The 23,258-nt window shown below is 40.2% G+C and overlaps 1 protein-coding gene across 3 annotated transcripts in view; it reads left to right on the forward strand.

The window, feature by feature from the left end:
* MET (MET proto-oncogene, receptor tyrosine kinase) overlaps positions 1-23,258 on the forward strand; it is a 127,633-nt gene that overhangs the window by 90,658 nt on the left and 13,717 nt on the right. For all 3 annotated transcript variants that reach the window (XR_007244835.1, XM_048500644.1, XM_048500645.1), the window contains 6 exons: positions 221-382; positions 1,745-1,844; positions 11,443-11,658; positions 14,634-14,780; positions 17,607-17,766; positions 18,758-18,898. Coding sequence is in view for 2 of the 3 variants with exons in the window: in XM_048500644.1 (XP_048356601.1) it covers positions 221-382; positions 1,745-1,844; positions 11,443-11,658; positions 14,634-14,780; positions 17,607-17,766; positions 18,758-18,898 (926 nt within the window). In the remaining variant the exon portion in view is untranslated. The remainder of the gene's footprint in view (positions 1-220; positions 383-1,744; positions 1,845-11,442; positions 11,659-14,633; positions 14,781-17,606; positions 17,767-18,757; positions 18,899-23,258) is intronic.

A 23,258-nucleotide genomic window follows, 5' to 3' on the forward strand; every position in this document is an offset into this window, starting at 1 on the left:
AAGGAAAAAAATCACCCCTCCTAGAACATGGACATAATATTAGTGTCTTACACAATGTAAGACCATGGATCTGGAATTTAAATTACGTCTATACATTTGCGCAGATATTTTTATCACTGAATTTTCCAATAAAGTCAAGAGTTCATTTGGAAAATGTGTTTATATTTCTAAAAGTGATCATAACAATCATTATTTTTATTCAATGGCTTTTTATGTGCAGAGTATCTGACAGCACCATAGAATGTTTCACCCCTAAACAAGGAGACCAGTCAGAATGTCTTGTTAAAATGAGAATTGATGCAGTCTTTCGTTCTGCGGGTCCCTTTATGTACAGAGAGAACCCTGTTGTTTCTAAAATTTATCCAGTCAAATCCTTTCTTAGGTAAGTGAACGTTTCTATAGATATAGACATAGTAATGAATGGGGAAAGGAAAGCACTGCTGAAATCTGTCAAAAGAAGTCGGCCATGTGAGTTTTAGATAGTCTGAGAAGATATACCCTGTTTCCCCGAACATAAGACATCCCCTAAAAATAAGACATAGTAGAGGTTTTGCTGAAGTGCGAAATATAAGGCATCCCCTGAAAGTAAGACATAGCAAAGTTTTTGTTTGGAAGCATGCCCGACGAACAGAACACAGAAAAATAAGACATCCCCTGAAAATAAGACATGGCGCATCTTTGGGAGCAAAAATTAATATAAGACACTGTCTTATATTCGAGGAAACACGGTACCTTCCAAAGGTGAAAGAGATTTCATTAACAATTCTGGAACCTTACTGCTTAGATTCCATTTTACCTGCATCCTCAACTGCTGCCCTGTTGTTTGATTCTGCACACCTGTAGAATATGTGAAAAAGGAGAGTTGAATAATTTCCCTTGTCAAATCATTATTATGCTGATATTTAAAGTTTCTCATTTAATTATTTTTGCGGGGGGGTGGGAGAGTGGGATGCCATTTTTGGAGTACAGTTTTGGAGCATTAGAAGAAGAATGGTTTGAATTTATTGCCCTCCTTTCTCTCCTGTAAGGAGACTCCGGGCAACTTACAAACACCTTTTCCCTTCCTCTTCCCACAACAGACATATTTAGAGATAGTTGGAGTTGAGAGAGTTCTAAAGAACTGTGATTAGTCCAAGGTCACCCAGCAGGCTTTATGTGTAGGAGCATGGAAGCAAATACAGTTCATCAGATAAGAATCCGCCACTTATGTGGAGGAGTGGGGAATCAAATAGGGTTCTTCAAATTAGAGTCCACCTGGTCTTTACCACTATATTATGCTGGCTCTCTGTATATATTTATGATTAAGATCAGTCTCTGTGAGCCAAGCCAACAGATTGTCTTCACACAAATCGTGTAGAGAGTACTAATGAAATAAGCAAGCTTGAGGGAAAATATTTTAAAACATTTTTTAAATATAGCATGTGAAGGAAAACCTATTTCTCAAAATTATGGAAGATTCCAGATTTCATAAACATTTATGTGTATATGTGTATTAATTTTTTTTCATAGAGCAGTCTTTAATTGATACCATCAAAAGAGTTGTCAATAGACCTGTAGCCTGAAATGACATCAAAGTAGATAACATCACTTAGCAAATAGCAGGTAGCATGTACCTTTATTAAAGAGACAGCACATTTTTTTTCAACAGGTGTTGAAAATGTACTGGTAGTTGCTGAAAATTAAAATCCAAATTCTGAATGGCATTCTGAATTATTTTCATTTTATTTGTTTTACTTCTGACCAGTGGTGGAAGCACAATTACAGTTCAAGGGATCAACCTAAATTCAGCCTTCTCTGCAAAGATGGTTGTAACAGTCCCTAAACTACACAGGAACTTTACTGTGGTGAGTGTCGAACATAAATACTAACTGGTGGGCTTCCAAACAGAATTCTTAATTTTCTTCCTGTTTGGTCTTGCAGTTCTGTTTATGCTTCTATTATGTGATTTTATCATGTATTTTTTAAATTACTGATTGCCTTTGTGGCCCTTGTAAGGGCAGAAGGCAGGATATACATTTTGTAATAAATAAATAAATACTCTTTCTGATGGCTATAGTTACCTCTGGAGGCCCCACTTTGGGTGCTCTCGCCTTCTGAGATTAGGCTGGTAGCAACCCAAGAGAGGATCTTCTCTTTCACAGCACGCTAACTCTGGAACTGGTTCTCCAGAGTGACTTCATTGTACCCTTCTGTTGCTGGCTTATACTCTTTTGTTTGCTTCATGTGGTGTTTCCTCAGTGATCCCTCTTTCTTGTCTTGTTTTTAATTGTTGTTTCTATGTATGTATTTTATTGTATGGTATGTATATTTCAACAGTTTTAATTGTTTCTGATTTGGTTTTAGTGGTCTTTACGATGTGTTTTATTATGTGTGTTTTTAAGCTATTTGCTGCCTGAAGAAGACAGAAAGACTGGGTAAAAATGTTGTAAATAAATAAACCAAATTTTTCCCTGAGCTTGACCTTGGGAAAAATTATGTACAGTGGTACCTCGGTTTTCGTTGATAATTTGTCCGAAAGGAATCGACGAAAACCGAGGCACCATTTCCCATAGGAATCAATGTAAATCCAATTAATCCAAAAAGTGCCTCGAAAGGATTAATTGGCTTCCTCAAACCCCAGCCAGGAGGCAGAGGGAGCTCCTTATTTGGGCAGTGACATCAGGGGGAGTCACTGCCCAAATAAGGAGCTCCCTCTGCCTCCCGGCTGGGCTTCCTTAAACCTCAGCCAGTTTTGGTTTTCGGGGACTTTTCGTAGGTTTCGGTTGTCATGGACTTTTTCTGGGCAAATTTTTTCTGGGTTTGAGGACAAAAACCGAGGCAATCGACGAAAACCGAGACAAATTTTGCCCAGAAAAAGTTGACGGAAACCGACGAAAACCGAAGTCAACGATAACCGAGGTACCACTGTACTCTGATAAGAGCATGACACGGGTTCCAGATCGCATTGCCTTATTTTTACACATGCCTGTTCACACTCTGAATTTGAATCTGCTCTGGAATTCTTTGTCAGTTAGGAATAACTCCCTTGGATTGTAAAATGTGCATATGAACGAAACAGAAGCAAAATAGTTAACCATGGAATAATTATGGCTGTATTATCCAATTCAGTTTTAGTGCATGCAGATAAGTCTGAGACAAACATTCTTTTGAAATTTGATGAGCAATTAATTTCTATTGTCATTTTCTTTTAGAGTCTTCTAATTTCTAAACTGACAGAATAAATTAATAATGAACTGCTTTGCACTGAGGTTGTCAAAAGGGAAATTAGTTTGAATGGAAGCTTTGGTTTTCTTTAAGCCTGTGAAAGTATCTGCTGAAGTATTCAGCAAACTCAGAAGCAGCATGATTCAAACTTATGTGTAAGCTTAGTTTCCATATACCACAGAAAATATTAAACCCAGGGCAGAGTGATAAATCCTTTCAGGCATGAATTCTTCTGTGTCAGAGAAGATATCTTATTTTGAAGAAGTATATATGTGTACATCTACAATATTTTATTTATTGAATATTTAACTCATGTTTCCAGAGCAACTATTCAAGAAAATTGGACTTCCATCAATGTAAAATGAAAACCTGAGGGTTGGTGCTTGCCTCCACTGTGGGCAATTGATAAATATATGCAGAAAGGCTGTTTTTGGGACCTCGCTCAGGGGACAATATGACACACACACCCTTATGCATTTTCTTCACAGGCCACTTATCTGTTTTCTCCACTTTCTCTCATCTTATGCCAAAACAAATGAGATCAAAGAAAGATGTCTTTTAATTTACCGGTATTACATTGTCTCTCTCTGTGTAAATAATACTATGACTGCTATCTATGCAAGCATTTTGAAGGAAAGAGATACCTGTAATAAGGATCTTGTCAATTTTACCAGAGTAGGATGTGGGTAAGTAGCAAAAGTCCATGCTACAATTGCCACTGAAATTTTACAGCAAAGGAAAAGGCCTATTGTAATGAAAAAAATCTGATAAGGGAGCTTGGACTTTTAATGACCAAAGAAGCTCTAGGTAACAAAACTAGACTTACACAGGCTGCTTTTGCAGCCTGCAGGTTTGGTAGGGAAAGAGGGATGGAGGGTCCTTTTCCACTTCCCTAGTGGCACCTTGCAGGCGGTGACAATCAAACGGGCCAGTCAGTGACTGGACAGTTGTGAGGGACAGGGACTCCAAATGAACCTGGAGGCCTAAGGAATTGCTCCCAGAAGACTTGAGGAGGCCATTGCTGGCGAGCAGGCCTCTCAGTCTGTCCTGGCATCAGAAGGAAATCACTGGTCTTCAGAGAAAAAGTCAGTGTTCCAGCAGAGGCAGTGCTCTTCGGTGGTGGCAGCAACTGGCTTTCCTCACTGGCGTAATGCCCATTGGGCAAGGTGGGCAGCTGCCCAGGGCATCACCTTGTGGGGGGCATCAAAATGCTGGGTTCGTTTTTGGGTATTTTAGTGGTTTTCCATTTTCGGCCTATAGGAGGCGCCGAAAGGAGGCTAACGGCACCAAAATTTCAGCGTATTATCAGGAGACTGTCCTTATGCTACCCCCCAAGGTTTCAAACGAGGTTTGGTTCAGGGAGTCCAAAGTTATGGACTCCCAAAGGGGGTGTCCCATCCCCCATTGTTTCCAGTGGGAGCTAATAGGAGATTGGGGGCTACAGTTTTGAGGGTCCATAACTTTGGCCCCCCTGAACCACATTGCACCAAATTTGGGGGGTATCATTAGGGCAGTCTCCTGATGAGACCCTGAAAGTTTTGAGACTGTGCCTTCAGAAATGTGCCCCCCCCCCCAGCCTGCAACCCCCATGGACAGCAGTGCAGAAAACTCAATGCAGAACAAAGATTCTTGGGCAAATTTCTAGGATGTTCCTGCAGGTGCATTTTTGGATGTAGCGGCACCAAAATTTCAGGGTATCATCTGAATATGATGGCACCCCCCAAGTTTGATGCAGTTTGGTTCAGGGGGGCCAAAGTTATGGACCCTCAAAACTGTACCCCCCCATCTCCTATTAGCTCCCATTGGAAACAATGGGGGATGGGGCACCCCCTTTGGGAGTCCATAACTTTGGACTCCTTGAACCAAACCTCACCAAACTTGGGGAGTAGCACAAGGACAGTCTCCTGATGATATGCTGAAATTCTGGCGCTGATATGTCTAAAAATGCACCCCCTGCAAGCACCAATGTCCTGGTGCAAAAATAAATTTGGTCGTGGAGGAGTGGGTCAGCCATGGGGCATCCAACTCCAGGTTTTGCCCAGTTTGTGGGCTACAGGCTTTGCCTATAGGGCTGCCTCCTCTGCTAATGCTCTGGCTATTTTCCTACAGAGACAACAAGCTTTGCCTGGTGCTTTCGGCAACAAACAAGCTACAAACAATCTATTTTCCTCAATCAAGGTTCTATAATTATCCTCCCTGCACTCTCACCGCTTCCCTTATCTTGATTCTGATATAATGCATCCAGATATATCTTGATTCTGTTAAAAAAACCATTGTTTTAACTGTGGTTAGTTTCTGAAGCAAAGCTTTATTTTTTGGATAACCACTCAAATTGTGGTTTGCCTCGACAGTGTTGGTTTGTAGTCAGAGAAGAATTGCTGAAGAATAAACCATGAGGTCTGTGTTTACATATTATGTGAAACCACAGTTATGACTAGTTGTGGGTAATGAACTGCCTTCTAACCATTGTTTCAGTGGAGTTACCTATATTCAAACGACCTATTCATCCATCCATCCATTTACTTATTATACCCTGCCCTATTCCTTACAATGGCATAAAGCCTGAAATCATACATAACATTCCTATAAATAACAATCAATAAAAACAATGTATTGTCGAAGGCTTTCACGGCCAGAATCACTTGGGTGCTGTGTGGTTTCCAGGCTGTATGGCCGTGTTCTAGCAGCATTCTCTCCTGACGTTTCGCCTGCATCTGTGGCCGGAAACCACACAGCACCCAAATAAAAACAATCATAAAACCATTTAAAACAATCCAGCTAAAACCCTCAGATGGCAAGACATGTTGTTTCTCCCACAGGAGGCTCAGGGGAGATATCGTAATTGGTAAACATCCAACTGTCTTGATGCAAAGGCCTGGTGGAACAGCTCTGTTTTAGAGACCCTGCGGAATTGGGTCAGGCTCCACAGGACCCTGATGTTACTCAGCAGCATGTTCCACCAGGCCTGCCTTTGTTACAGCCAGCCAGATATCCCTCAGGCCTGGGACCACCAGTAGGTTTCCCTCCACCGAGCAGAGAGGTCTCTGAGGGCAATACTGGGAGATGTGGTTCTCCAAGTATGTGGTCCTGCAAGGCCGCTTATGGCATAGGCATACGCCAAAACTTTGAAGAAGATCCAGTACTCGTCAGGCAGCCAGTGTAGGTATTCCAGGACCGGTGTTATATGGTCTCTGCTGGCTGCTCCAGTAAGCAGCCTCGCAACTCCATTTTGGAAGAGTTTTAATTTCTGGATCAGCGACAAAGTTATACCATCATAGAGTGAGTTGCAGTAATCTAGCCTAGAGGTGACAGTCACATGGATGACTGCAGCGTGGTCAGATTGGGAGAGGTAGGAGGCCAACTGCCTATCTTGGCAAAGGTAGAAAAATTCAGTCTGGGCTGTCCTTGTGACCTGGTCTGGCAACGAGAGGGTAGAGTTCAAGGTCATGCCAAGACTCTTCACTGATGAGGCCAGATGTAGGGCCTCACCATCTAAGGCTGGCAGTTGGAAGTTCCACAGCCTCTCCCCCCAACCCAGCCACAGGATCTCTGTCTTCGCTAGATTTAAGTTTCAGTCTTCTTGTTTTCAACCAGCCAGCCACAGCTTCTAAACAATGCTGGGGAGCATCAGGGGTGGTGTCCGGCTGACCCTCCATTGTAAGGATGAGTTGGGTGTCATCAGTGTACTGATAGCATCGTAAACTGTAGCTCCGTACCAACTGGGCCAGGGGTTGTATGAACATGTTCAATAACATCTGGAAAAGGATGACTCCCTGCGACACCCCTCACCTTTTAAGTCTGATATTGTTTTAAATCATTTTTATTTGCAGTTTTATTGGTTTTGCTGATCTTTTATTGTTTTTTATTATTTATTGTAAGCTATCTTGCACATATGTAAATATTCTAAAACAAATACTATACAAGGAGACTGATAGGATTAATATTAAAATAGCCCAAATGCATGGGAGAAAAACAGTAGGCAAGTGACTAAAACTGTGCTTAGGGCAGAGTGCATCATTTACACAGAAAAAGAAAACAGCAAGATTCAGCTGCAACTGTAAAACTCCTTTCTTGCATGGTGATCAAGTAATTTGAAAGACCTGATAGACGTGTATTTAAAACTATTTTATCTTTCACACATGTGTTCCAATAGAGAAGTATGGAAGCCCTTTAAATGGCACATGAGAAGTCTTAGAATAAATGTCTTCCAATTGCATATGTGCATCTGCCTTGGCCAGTCATTGTTCCTTTCTGGATTCTGTTTATTTCCAAGTGCCTGGTATTGATCTGTTTTCCATCTTGCCATTCAGCACTGTAAAGCATTAGCATTTGAGATTTTGTGTCAAAGGCCACTTATCCTCTGGGTTTTCCTGATGGCCCAGATTCTATAACCTGCCAGCCTTTTACCCCTTGCTTTTTCTAGGTCAGCTTTTAGGTGATGCCCTGAAGCACATATAGCTTCTTCCACATTTATCCTGTTGTTGAACAAGTTAGAGAAAAATCAGGTTAGATCCCTGATGGGTCATGTTTGCATTCATTGCCTGATAGGTCACAATTAGTGTTGAGCAAAGATGCATCTTCCTTCTTGTTGGAAATTACGTTCATTTTGTTGAAAAAGTCTGTGTTCTTCAGGCCTGTTACACTATACAGGCCTGTTACACTATACAGAAGATTTCAGCAGTACCGTACCTCATGGAAACTGTTCCTATTTGCATTGCTAAAAAGTGAATGACAGCACCTGGAAACTTTCATAATAGATGCCTTTTAAAGCTAAATTAAAAAGCCAGCATCTTAATTTAGCGTGGGCTTGATTGAATTGTGTCTCTCCCCCCGCCCCTTATAGGCTATCAATCTTGTATTTCATGAAAAGCTTCCTATTTTTTTCAATTGCTAAACCCAATTTTGAAGCAAAAATGTCAACTTATATTACATAACAATAAGGGCATTGCAAATGTAATTTATCTTGACCTTCCCAATAAGTCACATTGCATCACTGCTAAAGAGTGTTATTAGATTTTTTATCATTCTTTGAAAACAACCCTTTCAGAGACTTTGCTGATAAAGTAAAGAGCTATAGACCCTATTCCAATAGATGCCCACAAACTTGGTTATGAAAGCCACTATTATTAATTTAAAGAACATTGGTACACTTTAATAGATAAAATGTGCAATGGATTTTACACTAATCAAATCAGTATGATGATTGCCTGAGACTTATTTTGATGTTCAAAAATTTGTGTGTGTATAATCACTTACCTGATGGATTCCTTTAAAGAGGTATTTAAATAATGAATAAATAATAAACAATGAAATAATTGCATTGTGCTGCTGCAGCAAATGTCACAGCGCCTACAAGCATCAGTCACATTTTTATCTGACCTTCTTCCAAGGGCTCAAGGTATTGCATACATGATGTTCCCCTCCTCTGCTTTATCCTCACAATCACCCTATGACATTAGACAGGGAGTGTGACTGACAGTCACCCAGTGGGCTTCATGACATAATCCTCTTAAGTCCTGCTCTAATGCTGTAACCACTACACTGCACTAACTCTCACTGTTTTAGCCCGTGTCTTTTGTACTATGGAATACTTTGTCAGCACTGTAGTTTCCTGTTTAGTCTGTCTATGGTATCCAGAGCAAGAATCACTCACAGCACTTCCATTAAAAATAGGCCCAACAAAGGTTACAATATTTACCCCGTACCAATTGATTCTTTAGTGGATTGTAAAACAGGGTTGGTCTTCCCATGCAGGGCAATGCTGTTATCCGGTGGAGTTCTGCAAGTTTAGTCTGTGACTGTGGGTGGATATTGTTTTGTTGCTTTCGTGAGCTGAGTTACCAGTTTCATCTCTGATGTTCTAGCTGTGTGTTTTAGGGATAACTTTAAAGCATCCAGCAGCAACGTTCCCTTCCTTTATTCTGAAAGAGACCATCCATTTTATCGCTTCAGTCCCACTTTTTTCCATCCACAAATCTTGCTTCTATCTTTGGAACCTGGCTGGGGAGCGGGGGTGGGATTAAAAACTGATGGCTTGCGGAAACATTTCTTGCAGTTTTGTGAAATAGACACAATTAGTTACCAACTCGTGTCATTTCTTTAGGAAAGAAAAGGTTGAGTTTTTTGAACATAGCATGTAGATAAAGACATTTCCAGTGTAAAGTATGCATGGCTCCCCTGAGCCTCCCAGTAGTTTAAACAGCAAGAGAGTTTATTTTCTCACCCTCCTTCGAATTTATGATACAATAACTCTGTTATAATTTACTTAGGACAATAAAAGAAAAATTCCTTCCTGCTGCCAATTTTGAGGTGCCCATAGTGTTCTTGGCAGCAGCTAGGAATGTTTCCTCCATTGTCTTACCTAAATTGTACTGCTGGCTTATTTCCCTGGCTGCTCCAGTATGAACAGAAGCCCACAGTCCTCAGCCCTGTGCTGTTCCCTCCATGCTGCTCAGTCAGATAAAAGGAACAGCAGTAGAACAGAATTTCCCAGAGGCATGTGCACCAATGATCTCAAATTAATTTGTGGGGTGTACAAATTAGGTTAAATGAAAGTGGGTGGAGGTCAGTTCCTCTACTCGGAATTGTGGGTCTGCCACATATGCACATCAAAATCTCTTCAATTTTTTTGGCCATTAGATCAATGGAAAAGTTTTTAAAAGCAAAATAAAACTGCATCCATATTCAATGTATAACTTTATATAAAAACTGGGAATAAAGTTCTGTCTGTGCTTGGGGGAGGGGGGGGATGTTTAGTTCTTTAATATGTACAAGCAACATTTGGCCTAAAGTGAGGGGAGAGAAATCCCAGCATGATAGATTGTAGTTTAACTGCAATTTAACTGCAGTTTAAAAATTATTGCTTGAATTGTTCATTTTTAAGAATGAGATAATCAGAGAAAGGAGTGTAATTAAAGTGATTTTATAAAATCTACATGCACAGTGTGACACACAGTAATTATTGTCTAAGTTTTTTTTTTATTAAAAAGGTCCATCCTAGATTCCTAATCTGTAGGCACGACCAGCTGAGTCCTTTTGAGTTCAGAAGCTCTAATATGTATACGTCTTATATTTGTGGATCGTACCATTTTACTTCCCTTGCATCTCTGTGTACACTCATTTTCATGCTCAGATCTGGTTTTTCCATTGCCAGTAAGGGGAAGACAAAATAAATTGAACCTGTATACAATACTTTGGGCTTAAATTCAAGATTTTAGCTATGTCATTGGTGAACAACATCCAGTAACACCAGTTTCAGAACCTGTGACCTCACTGTGTTTCAGCATTGCCAAAGATTTAGGGTACTGGACACTCTTCTATCAGGCAAAAAAGTAAGAGACAGTATTAATTGTTAACTGTTCTACTGCACACTTCCATGCACACTGTGACTTAATTTGGATGTCAGGGTCACACAGAAGGTGAGCACAAACAGTACTAGCTGCTCTGCTTACATGCTCACCTCATTCCTTTCCGTTCTTTCTTCTTGTGTACAGAGCTTGATTGAAGGCTTCTGGTTTGGGAAGTCTTGACACAGACTCCAGTTTGCTGGGATATCGGATATCGGATTCCGCATGGGCCAAAAACAGCAGTGTGAAAATGGTGTGAAAACAGTGTAAATCCTTTTACACCATTTTCACACCGCTGTTTTTGGTCCATGCAGAATCTGCCTTAGTGTGGGGTGACCTATTTACTTGCAAACTTGATCTTGATTTTTAAAAATGTGCTGTGTGAATGAAGGGATAAAATATAAGAGTGGAGCTGTGAACAAATCTGTCCATGATCTATTTGTCCACCCCAAGAATGCCTTTAAGATAACTTGAATAAACTGACTAAATGTAACGTTGATACTGTACAGGAAAGAGAACAGCATTATTCCGTGGAATTCACTGTTGAATGTTTGCTATGGATAGGAATTTCTGTGATATATACTTTGTATTAATATGGTCATGTTACAAACATCAAGTTAAAATTAAAATGTTCCTTTTAAAGCACTTGGAATCCAAAAGCAACCTTTTGTATTGTTTTTTGTGACCCTTATCTTTAATAATATCTAGGTTGTTAACAGTGCAGTCTTATACAGAACTAATCCAGTAATTGATTTTAGAAAGTAACTGGAAACAGGAGTAAATGTGTTTAGGATTGCACCATGCTTCAGATAACAGCATTTGTAGTGAAAGGCATGGGTATAAAACATTGGAAATGCAATTTCTTAATTTGAGTTTTCTTTTCACATTACAGGCATGTAGCCATCGCTCCAATTCTGAGATAATTTGCTGCACAACTCCTTCACTAAAACCTTACAATCTGACACTGCCATTTGTGACAAAAGTTTTTTTCATTTTTGATGGTGTCAACTCATCACGTTTTAACTTTGTTTATGTGAATGACCCCAGCTTTACATTTTTTGAAAAACCCATAGTGATTTCCAAAGGAAATCAGAATATAGTGATTAAGGTAAGTTGATGGTCTGTTGGTGCATGTGTTTGTGTATTCCTCCCCACAGGACATTAAATGTGTCAGGAATAATGGGATTAATTAAATAGCGATTGGTCTTGCATATCTATCCTATCTCCAGGGAGCTCAGGATATATCATGCCCTCCATAGCATTGCAGCTCCAGGTTGGGAAATACCTGGAGATTTGGCGGTGAAGCTGAGGAGGGCAGGATTTGGGGAGAGGAGAGGCCTCAGCAGCGTAATGTTGTAGAGACCCCTTTCCAAAGTAGCCATTTTCTCCAGGGAACTGATCCCTGTTACTTGTAGATCAATTTTAATAGGGGAAGATCTCCAGGTGCCTACTGGAGTTTGGCAACATTATCCATTTTATCCTTAGAACAACCTTGTACAGTGAGTTGGACTGAGAAAGTATGACTTCACAGATGATTATTGATTTGAACTCATCTCTCCTCAGGCCTCATCCAGTACCATTGTCCCACTATAACCGTGGCAGCATAAGAACACCTGAAAATCTTAAACTTTTATGATAGGCTCTCAGCGTCCTCCTGCACACATTAAGTGAGAGGCTCACACAAATTATAAGCTCTGATTTGAGAATTTGTGTTTCTTCAGTCAAAAGGTCACTGTGGCCCAGATTTTGAGGACCGTTCTTTCAATCCCACCAAACACACAAAACACAGAGACAAGTTTACATGCTTCATGATTGTCTTTTTGTCATCCAATAATTAAGCAAGCACAGCATGAAATTAAATGGCCACTTGGTTCAGTGAACAAGCAGTTGGTACCAAACCAAAATTCTTTTATCTGTTTCCTTAATTAGTTTCATGAGAGGGAAGAAACCTTTATCACTTGGTTTTTCAGTAAAACTAAGCTAATGTGGCATATTTTGCTTCCAGCAAGTAGCTGCTCACAGAGTAATTCCTATCTCACTTGGAGAGAAACATACCCCCAAAAAGTTCCTATTTTCTTAGCACTCTATACAAGGTCTTGTATGTCAGGGTCAGACATCACAGTTTCAGGTTTCAATGACAAACGTGCAAAGAATCAATTTTAATCTCTAATTACAAAACTGTTCCTTTAACAAAGCTTATTACTTATCTTAAATCCATTCACAGTAGATCACAGCCAGCATAATTGATTTCTACTTCCAGGTGTTGCTGCTTCTGCTTCTCTGACATTTTTCATACTCTTGACAGCAAAGAGATGTAGAAGTGTAGAGAATAATTTTGTCTAGCTGGTGGTTTGTTTGTTTTTTTGGTGCTGTCAAGTCACAGCTGACTTATGGCAACCCTGTAGGACTTTCAAGGCAAGGGAAGTTGGGAGTAGTTTGCCATTGCCTGTCTCTGTATTGTGACCCTGGTATTCATTGAAGGATGCCCACCCAAATGCTAACCAAGACCAGCTCTGCTTAGCTTCTGAGATTTGATGAGACCAGGCTACCCTAGGGCTATCTAGGTCAGAATGTCTAGTTCAGTCAAAAACAGGACATGGAAAGTTAGCATCTTTGTTGAAAAAGGTAATTCTGATTTTGTAATCAGTCTCTAGAGCAGTGATTCCCAACCAGGGTTCCATGGTACCCTGGGGTGCCTTGAGCATGTCCCAGGGATACCGCAGCAACACTACCAGCCCCTCTCACTTTTGTGGTGTCTCCCGCCGGCACCATCAAGGACATGGAGCTGACCCAGGAGGCAGGGCCTGCCACAAGGTCAACAGCCAATTCCTGCACACACACATACACACACAGGGCTTCCCTTCACCCTGGGAGGGGAAGGTGGGGGGATGGCAGGGGTACCATGAGATATGAAGAGTGAGGTCAAGGGTACCGTGATGTCGAAAGGGTTGGGAAACACTGCTCTAGAGATTAAAAGCTAAAAATGCTCTTATATTACAATTTAAAACTTGTCTCATGACCTCCTTCCACAACTTAGGGCTCATCTCAAATAACTATCTAAACTTCTGTCTGTGAGACAGTCATTACACATCTGTCCACTAGGTCTTTCTCACTGTTGCTTATTTTTGGCCTGTAGAGAATATTTGATTCTATTGGATTCTACTGAATATTTGATTCTACTGGAGCCTCCAGCCAATGCAGCCTAAAGGCTATCATGCCACTCTAAACCTATCTATAACCTGCTCCTGCAGAAGGGATAGAGAACTCTTTGGACATTCAAACAATTCTGAGAATGGTATAGGCAGAAAAGCTCTGTTTTGTCCATGGATCTATAGAACGGGCTCAATGAAAACTTTCTATGGAACTTACGATTTGGAATGGTAAACATTCATATCAAGAGTTAGTGGGTTTGAGGCAGCGCAAAAACAGTATTTGATTCTGAAAATATGATCCAGCTGAAGAGTGCTACTATTTTAGTTCCCTATTGATAACAAGAATTAAAGGAGTTAACTAAACTATATGAAGATTCCACAGTGTCCCAAGCAAGATCAAATCTCCATTGTGTTGTTTCGGCTATTTTTTAAAAAAAAAACAAAAACTCCAAAATCCTTTTGCCTATGTCTAATTAAGGTAAGATTCTTACAGCCCAATCGGGGGTGGGGGATTAGCTTTGGAGCTGGCATCTGCCCACCCCGCCACCAAAAGAGTAGTGTAAGGCCATTTTGTACTTTGGAGGGCTTTCAGGTAGCCGGGGTTTTCCTGATCTTCACTCCTTCCTCATCCGCCTGGCCTCTCAATTGGGCTGTTAGAGAATTAAGGATAGAATAATGTGCATTTTCCATAAATAAATCCATAAAATGCTTCATGTGACCCAACTAAACAGAAACAAACCACACTAATAAATACCTGTGAATTGCAAAGCATAGAATGACATCTGATGAAAGTGTTAAAGTCCCTGCACAAGCTCCCACTCACAACATACTATTATTTGTTAGTAAAGAAAAGATAAGGCTGATTTGTTCAGACTTTTGTGCGTTTGGTCATGTTTGATTTTATAATTATTTCTCTGTTATTTTCCTTTAGGGAAACAATATTGACTCAGAAGCTGTTAAAGGTGAAGTACTAAAGGTTGGAAACAAGAGCTGTGAAAATATCACCTTGAAGTCACAGTCGGTTTCTTGCACTGTTCCCACAGAACTGCTGAAATCCAACAGTCAATTAAATATTGAGGTAGGATATAGGTCATCCTATATTAGATGATATCATGTCTTTGTCATATGTTGAAGAACACTGAAACAAGGCTTCTGCATTTATATTAACCTTTCATATTTAATTATGGATACTAAAATTACAGTTTACCAGCTTTGCCTCCCACCTTAGTTCAGTGGCATTTAAATTAGCAGTTGCTAGTTCAACAAGTGAGTTGTTAGTATTCTCTACACCTGAAACTTGTGTTGATATAAGTAATCATATTTCTTAATAATGGCCCATTTCAATGGCAAATTTTTTTGTATAGAATAATGAGATGTATAGAACAGTAAAACATTGACTAGGAAATGCAAGTCTTTTCCCTTCAAATTCCTAATCCAGTGCTATGTCTATCAGTATGCATCCTCCTTCCCATAGCAGTCCAAAATAGCCCCTGAAATAGTGCTGTTGGGGGTCAGGGGACCCCTCCCTCCTCAGCACAGCATTGAAGGGAGAGTTGAAGGTCTGCAGCAGGAGCAGGGAATTGGCAGAAATTTCCCCCGACCTTCACCTGCGGAAATTCTTGGTGGAATCTAAGCCGCAATTGATACTGGTCGAATCCCCACTACTGTCTTACCCCGGTTTCAGAACGCAAACTAACCAGGTTTGAGGGACGACCTCCCCATTGCTTGCATGGCGAATTCCGTTTCTGGCGCTCATTCTCCCCGTTCTTCCGCGTTCCGGCAGGACCTGGTTGCAGTGGGGGGCATAGACCCCATTAACACGGTTCAGAGCTGATCCGAGGGGAGGGACAAGGGTTGAAACCCTGACTCATTTCCTCCCCTGGAGCATGACGCAGAATTCGGGCATCCAATCAGTGCCTTTCTGGCCCCTGCAAGTGTTTTTAGAACGTGGCCATGGTCAGGTAGGGCCCAGCTAGGCTTCTGGTGGGCCTTTGGAAACCTCATTAGTTGTGCAGATTTTTAAAAAGATGCTTCAGTATCAGCTCCTACATCAAGACGATCTTCACTGCATGGCTGAAAGTGCTTACAAGAAAATATTTTTAGACAATATATTCATTTTTAAAGGCATCCTGTTAAATAGATTTTCTGCCTGAAATGTTGAAGAATTCCTGTTACATTCCTATGTGTAGAGTTGCCAACTTTGGGTTTGGTAATTCCTGGAGATTTGGAGTAGAACCTGGGGAGGATTGGGCTTGGGGAGGAGAAGGACCTCAGCAGGATATAATGGCATGGAGTCTGACTTCCAAAGCAGCAATTTTCTGCAGAGGAACTGATCTGTGTGGGGCAGTTGTAACATTGAGAGATCTTCAGCCCAGAAGTGTGCATCATTTTTTTCAGTATTTTTTTATTTGAAAGAGCCAGGTTTTTTAAAAAAGCCCAATCCTCATATGGAGGGCTTTGAGGGTTCAGCTTTTTTACATCCTGTAAATTTTTCAGGTCTATTAAACCCAAACCTGAAAAATTCTGACTGCCTCTGAACTCTATGTAAGTCAGGCAGGGCAGAGCTGAACACTGGGCGCAGGTTTTCTGAGTCAAGCATTCAGCTTTGTGCCACTAGCTGTCTCCAAAAACAGCCAGCAGGTAAGTGAGAGGGAGGGGAGAGAGGTGATTCCCCCCAGTTTTGTTTTGGCTTTTTAATGGTGGTGGGGCTGCAGTGGCCTGAATAATGCCAAACACATTTGGCATTATTCAGGATCCACTTTTTGGCTCCATTAAATTGCCCCTATTTTTTCAGGATAAAACTTTTTTTTGGCAGGGTTTTCCAGTTGGGCTTTGCCAAATGCACCTGGTGGTTGGCAGTCCAAACTTTTGCATGGCTGGCTCCATTTCTTGTAACAACCATTTTGTGGCTGTGTCCACCACGTAGAGGTGCCTGCAGACTCTGAAATGCGGGTTCTCTTTTCTAGATTAACTTTGTGACATGAAAGCACTATTAACATACACCTTTTTCATGCACCTGTAGATGTTCCAGCTATCCCTCTGCTTTTGTTCTCCATAACTTCATGCATAGACAGTAGCAGACTTCATGGTGCATATAACAACATTATATTAGAAGCTAGAGATGGATATCTGACTTCCTCTATGAGAGTGCAGTATTTTCAACAACATTACGAAGTTAACATAGGAGCAGACATTGTTGGCTGGTGTGATATTATTGTGGTTGACTCAGGAAATTATTTAAAATGTATTTTGCAGCTGCAGCATTAATCTCAAAAATTCCACTTCTGGTTTAATTATTACGGACAAAAAAAGATGATCTTAAGAATTCCGCATGATTGATGAGAAGTCTTCCTTACACCTTAAAGTATCAAACTGCCTTAGCACTTGCTAAAGTGGAGACCAATTCTAAACATGCCTATTCAGAATCCTGCTCAAAAGGTTTTCTCCCAAGAAAGTGTTCTTAAGATTGCACCGTAGGTTTCTAGTTGTGTTAATCACAGGTCTCTGCACAGGCCTCTTGTCGCTTTCTATCTCTTTCCAGTCCCAGCAAAAGCACGTTGCTCTTAAACTGTTGAAACTAAATTACAGGTTTTTCTTCAGTGGATGAGATCAACTGATCTAAAGCATTGTCAAAAGTTTCAGGGCTCAAAATCAAGGCTAGAGGCCCAAGCTGTCTTTGGAAGAGTCAAGAGGTATTTGTTTGGTTTTGAATGTTATACTAGGTATTGTGCAAGAAAAAAAAATCCTCCCAGTGGAAACAAGGCAAAATGGGAGAGGAGATGGCAAGGGAAGGAGCTGTGTATGTGAATGGCGTGCATGTACAATAAAATGAAACTTTCATTTCAGTGAAACTCATTGTAAAAAAAACCTGAGTAGCTCAATTTTCTGTTTTTATTTTTTTCAGTGGAAGAAAGAAGTTTCATCAGCGCTTATTGGGAAAGTCATGGTTCTGCCAGATCAGAATTTCAAAGGGCTCATTGCAGGAGTTGTGTCAATATCCATTTTTCTCTTACTGTTGTTGTTTGGGCTTTTCCTGTGGAGAAAAAAGAGAAAGCAAATCAAAGGTTGATTATTATTATTATTATTGTTCGTGCACCACTCTCAACCTGTATCTCACTTTACTGCATAAGCAAAAAGATCCCAGGAACTTACAGAGAGGGAGGGAGGTTGGAGGCTGCAAGGGGAGCCAGGGAACAGTTAGCAGAAATTCAGTTGCATGTGCACTGAATTCATTGCAATTGGAGATAAAGTACTGGGGAGTTTGGCAGAGGCTTCTTGCAGAAAATGGGACAAGAGGGAGTTAGTACCACATTGAATTTTTGGGAGTATATTCCAGTCATAAGAAAAACAAAGGCACAGTTGATTACAAATGAAGAATAGAGGCTGCTTCTTTGTGGATCCACTGTCAATGGATAGACACGATGAATAGACTCAGTTCGGTTCCAGTTGGGGAGGCCTTCCTGTGTTATAGTTTCTTGTGTGGTTAAATGCACAGTGTTGGTCATCCGAACTGCTTGATTCCTGCAACTGGCCAGCATGGTGATTCTCTTGCAGCTCAGCTATCTCTTCCCAGCCCAGCAAGGTTACCTTCTTATCCGCTGGCAATCCCATCTATAACATGGAAATGGGATATTATGTTTCTGGCTCTGGATCCAAACTAGCAAGCTTCTGAATTAGAAATCCAAGGTCATGGAAAGTTGTACCTTGGTATAATATTGAGATTGCCAAGAGACAAGGCCTAACAGCAAACTCATTTTAGTGGCAAATCCAAAGTATGCTACTGTTCTGTTATATGGGAGAAGAAAAATATTTCATTTTGTCATTTTTAAAAAACATTATTTATTTGTTTGTTTGATTGATTGATTTCTAAACTGCCCTTCCCCCTAGGGGCTCAGGTTTCCTTACCACATACCATTTCCCCTAGTAATTATGACTTTTAAAACTGCTCACGCTTGTACAGATTCATTATGAGAATGTTGCTGCTGTCTTGACTCTTGGGGCAAGTCTTTTAAGGACTCTTGAATTCAACGATGCACTTTTTTTCTCCATGTGAAGACTTAGGCAGAGAGATTGTGCGCTACGATGGAAGAGTGCACACTCCTCACTTGGACAGGCTTGTCAGCGCAAGGAGTGTGAGTCCAACAACAGAAATGGTGTCGAGTGAATCTGTGGATTACAGATCCACTTTTCTAGAAGGTATTTTTCTTATCAGTAAGGATTTCTGAAGTTACATATTCCCTTTTCTCACCTATCATCATATGTCTATACACTGTGATATACATGTGATTACAGCCTATTCAGTGGATTAATGTACCTTTTGCTGAGTCTTAGAAACTTTAACCAACTTTGCATAGACATTGCACTTTTCTTTCATTAAAATTGTGCCTCAGTCTGTGACATTGTAAATCCACCATAAAAAAATACGATGGCCACTCCTTGTCTTCCATATTTATGTTTATGTCATTCTCTTCTAATTATACCAATTATATTCTAGTGATCCTGATTATGGGGATAAACCATGGTTCAGTAGGGAGAATACACTCCTTATACAGAATGTCCCAGGATTCATCTCCAGTTAAAAGTTCCTTGGGTTGCAGGTCTTTGATTAGATACTTGGAAGCCACCTTTTTTTCTATAGTATTATATGTATGATGTAGCTGTCAAAATAATTTGATAGTTCTAACACAGCAAAAAAACAGTATTTACCTGTAACTATGCACTGCTTCAATGTTAACTTTTTAAAGATTTATGTCAGTACTAGTCTATACCCTGTTGAAATAATAATAATAATAATAATAATAATAATAATAATAATAATAATAATAATAATAATGTAAAAATGTGATAAAATGAGGACTGAAAGCTGGCGCAACAAAGCACTGCATGGCCAATTTCTGGAGAAAATCAAAGGTGGATAACGAAAAGACCTGGCTGTGGTTAACAACTGGAACTCTGAAAAAGGAAACTGAATCCCTGATTTTAGCCTTCAAGAGCAAGCTATATATTCAGAACAAATTCTATCAAGGGGCCAAAAATCGAAAAATCCTCAGATGATGCAGAAAATGCAGATTGTGCAAAGAAGTTGATGAAACTGTAGATCATGTCCTCAGCTGCTGCAAAAGATTGCTCCAGACTGAGTACAAACAGAGAACCAATAAACTCAGTGGCCAAGATGATCCACTGGAATGTATGCAAGAATTACAAACATAAGAACAGCTACTTAACTGGTGGGGAACATTGTCCAGAGAAAGTAATGGAAAATGAGAAGGGTCAAGATCCTGTGGGACTTTTTTGTGAATCTATAACCCGGACAAAGTGTTCGAAACACAATACACCAGACATCACCAAGTGATGCGAGACTCCAGAAAGTGACCATCATTGGACATTAGCAGTCCCCCGGTAACAGCAGGATCATTGAAAAAAGAACACAAGAAGGTCACTAGATACCCGGCGATTTGAAAAATCGAAGGCCCAGCATCTATGACACAAACCAGCTGAGGAGTCATCCCAAGTGGTAATCGGCACCGAACCAGCTGAGGTCATTCAATCTAGTGGTAATCCGGCTTGCACGCTGGTAGCCCATCCCAAAAAAACACTAGGGCATGCACTTTGAAAACATCTTCGAATCTGACAAAATTAACATCTGTCAAATTCAGAAGGCAGCCCTGCTGGGATCCGCACAAATACTTCGCCGATACATTACAACTTCCTAGGCCTCTGGGTGAGGCTCGAATTGTAATGAAGGCCAACAACCAGCTAATGATCTGGCAGCTGTGAAATCTACAATAATAATAATAATAATAATAATAATAATAATAATAATAATAATAATAATAATAATAATAATAATGGGGACAAATACAGAGATGAAATAGTTTTATTTTAACTGTTGTTGTTGATCACCATGGGTTGCTCTACATGCCATTTTATCTCACCCATGTGCTGGGGATAATATCAAAAAAGTAGCCCTCTTCCACAGATAATTGTGAGCAAATATGTCAATGGAAAGAAAGTTACAAAAACCATTCCAACATATCAGTAATAAGCAGCAGTGAAAGAGAGAGCTGTTTGTAGTTCCATGATGTCTAAACAAGAGCTATAACATTTAATCAATCAGTTTCATTTTTTTAATGTCTTCGTTAGAATATAATTCAGGAAATAATCCAACAAGGTGTTCAGCAGATCAGCGTGTACAGGCTCAACATGTAGATGCCCAAGGAGCAGTGAGGCTATTATTGTACACGAACTGAATGCAGTGTTTAAAATAATTGATCTAAGGGATTATTTAACTTGGAGAGTTGCTACCTTTCAAACCACTGGTATGGAAGTAAGAAAGTGAGTTTTTAAAAATATCTTAATTGGAGTCAATTCATGATTGAAAGGAAAATTGTTAAGTAAAACTTTTTTTCAGAATTGTATCACAGAGAGAAGTCTGTTACACACTGTGTCCCGTGTAACAGACTTCTCTCTGTGATATACTTCTGAAGATGCCAGCTACAGATGCTGGCAAAACGTTAAGAACAAGATCTACCAGACCACGGCCACACAGACTGGAAAACCTGCAACAACCAACACAAGAGTGTTGTTTCAGTGCCGTGTTGATGTGTTAGTTCAACTGCATATAATCTTTTTAAAAATTGCCCCTATAAACGACATCATGGGGATGGCAGAATCCCAGGGCATCAAAAGCTGAGTCCTCTGCAGAGAGTAGTTGAAGGCCTGTCGCAGATATCAGGAAAAACGCTGGGGAAAGGGGAGTGAGTACTTGAACCAGAAGCCCCATGGGGAAAAAGCTTTGGAACAAAAGAACACAAATCCAGGGGGAATTGTTAGTGCATAAATGGCCTAAAGCCCTAGGAATATTGGCATGGCTTGGGATGTTTCTAAATATCACATTAGTGCTCCAGTGGATTGCTAGAGCACTGAAGATATAGGTCAGTTTACAGAATAAATAAGGGCTCATGCATTATGCCAGCTACCCACATTCTGATGTAATCTTCTGGCAGCCCTAGGGTGAGACAGTTACATGTCCATGTCTGAGTAACTTTTAAAAGGTCTTTGAAATGTTTCATAATTTGTTCAATTCAGGAGGTGGCCATGGAAAATTTAGCACTCATTTTGTCATGGTTGTATCATGCATTGTACAAATGGGTACACTCAGCAGAAAGAAGTGATCACCTTGTAGGGTTACTGTGAATGGGCAGATTCGTGGATTACTTGATGTATTATAACCCATGAATCCCTGTTTCCACTCCAAAATCATTGGCTTCATCCAAAGCCTAGTTTCTACTTGCACAGTACTCTTTTATCATTGCAGAGTCATTCCTTTGCTTCACAGCTGATTCCTCCGGTGCTAGGCACTCCAGCTCACTCAAGTTTCAGTGAGATTAGTGCCAGAGGAACAAGTTTTGCAGCAGAGGACTGTTTCAAAAGGACAAAGGGGATGCAATTAGAAACAAGTATTCTAGCTGTTATCATTAAAAAATACTACAAATATACATATTTGTATATGTATACATACATACAAATATACATCAGCAAAGAATTGAAACTACAAATGCATGTTAGAATTGGATCACTTAAACAAGTTGAAAGTATTCTAATTTGTTAGGCTACATGAGTTGCAATTAGTTTGCCTTGCTTAGCTGGTAGAATTCCTACTTCTAGACATCTATAGAGTGGTGGCTTTTGCTGTCACTGCAGAAGTAGGTTAAAATATGTTGTGAACTGGTAATACAGATTTTATACAGTGAGTAATACTGTGTTATACAGTGGGTACAATCTATGCAAAGTTGTTAATAATAATAATATTTAAAATTTATACCAAATTTTCATTGTTAAAACTGCTTCCTAAGCCTTGGCTCAAAAATCTATGTACCGTGTTTACCCGAAAATAAGCCCTACCCTGAAAATAAGCCCTATCATGATTTTTCAGGCTTTTTGGAGGAGGCTTAAAATATAAGCGCTACTCCAAAAATAAGCCCTACCGGTAGGTACAGATCAGGAGGGTGTGATCCAGCAGGTTGCTCCCTGCCAATGAAGATGCAGCTTGCATCACACGTGACAGGGAAGCAACAGGGCTGCTGAGAGCCCACCTTAATGAATTGTGAAGGTACCGTATGTCACCTAAAATAAGCCCTACCCTGAAAATAAGTCCTAAATGCATCTTTTGGTGCAAAAAGTAATATAACACCCTATCTTATTTTCGGGGAAACACGGTAACAGCCCAGTTATCTTTGTATTGCTAGTAAGAGAAAGAGAGTAAAGCTACTCAGTAAGTTTGTAGCAGATTGGAACGAACAACCTCCCCAGACTGTATCTGATTTCCTTAGTCTTAAAATTTGTTGATTCCATACAGAGAGACACATGCTTCACTTTCCCAGTAAAGTCAGTGTTAGTTAATAGTGCTACATTTGATCAGATTATGACTAGAAAGCCATGGTAGGGAAAAACTGAGATATTGGAGACTGGGGTTCAAGTTCCCACTCTGCCATGATGCCCTTGAGCCAGTTAGATTCTTTCAGCATAACTCTTTCAAGCAAGGGTAAGGAAAGGA

The sequence above is a fragment of the Sphaerodactylus townsendi genome, linkage group LG06 (assembly GCF_021028975.2).
Source record: "Sphaerodactylus townsendi isolate TG3544 linkage group LG06, MPM_Stown_v2.3, whole genome shotgun sequence".
NCBI classification, from domain to species: domain Eukaryota; kingdom Metazoa; phylum Chordata; class Lepidosauria; order Squamata; family Sphaerodactylidae; genus Sphaerodactylus; species Sphaerodactylus townsendi.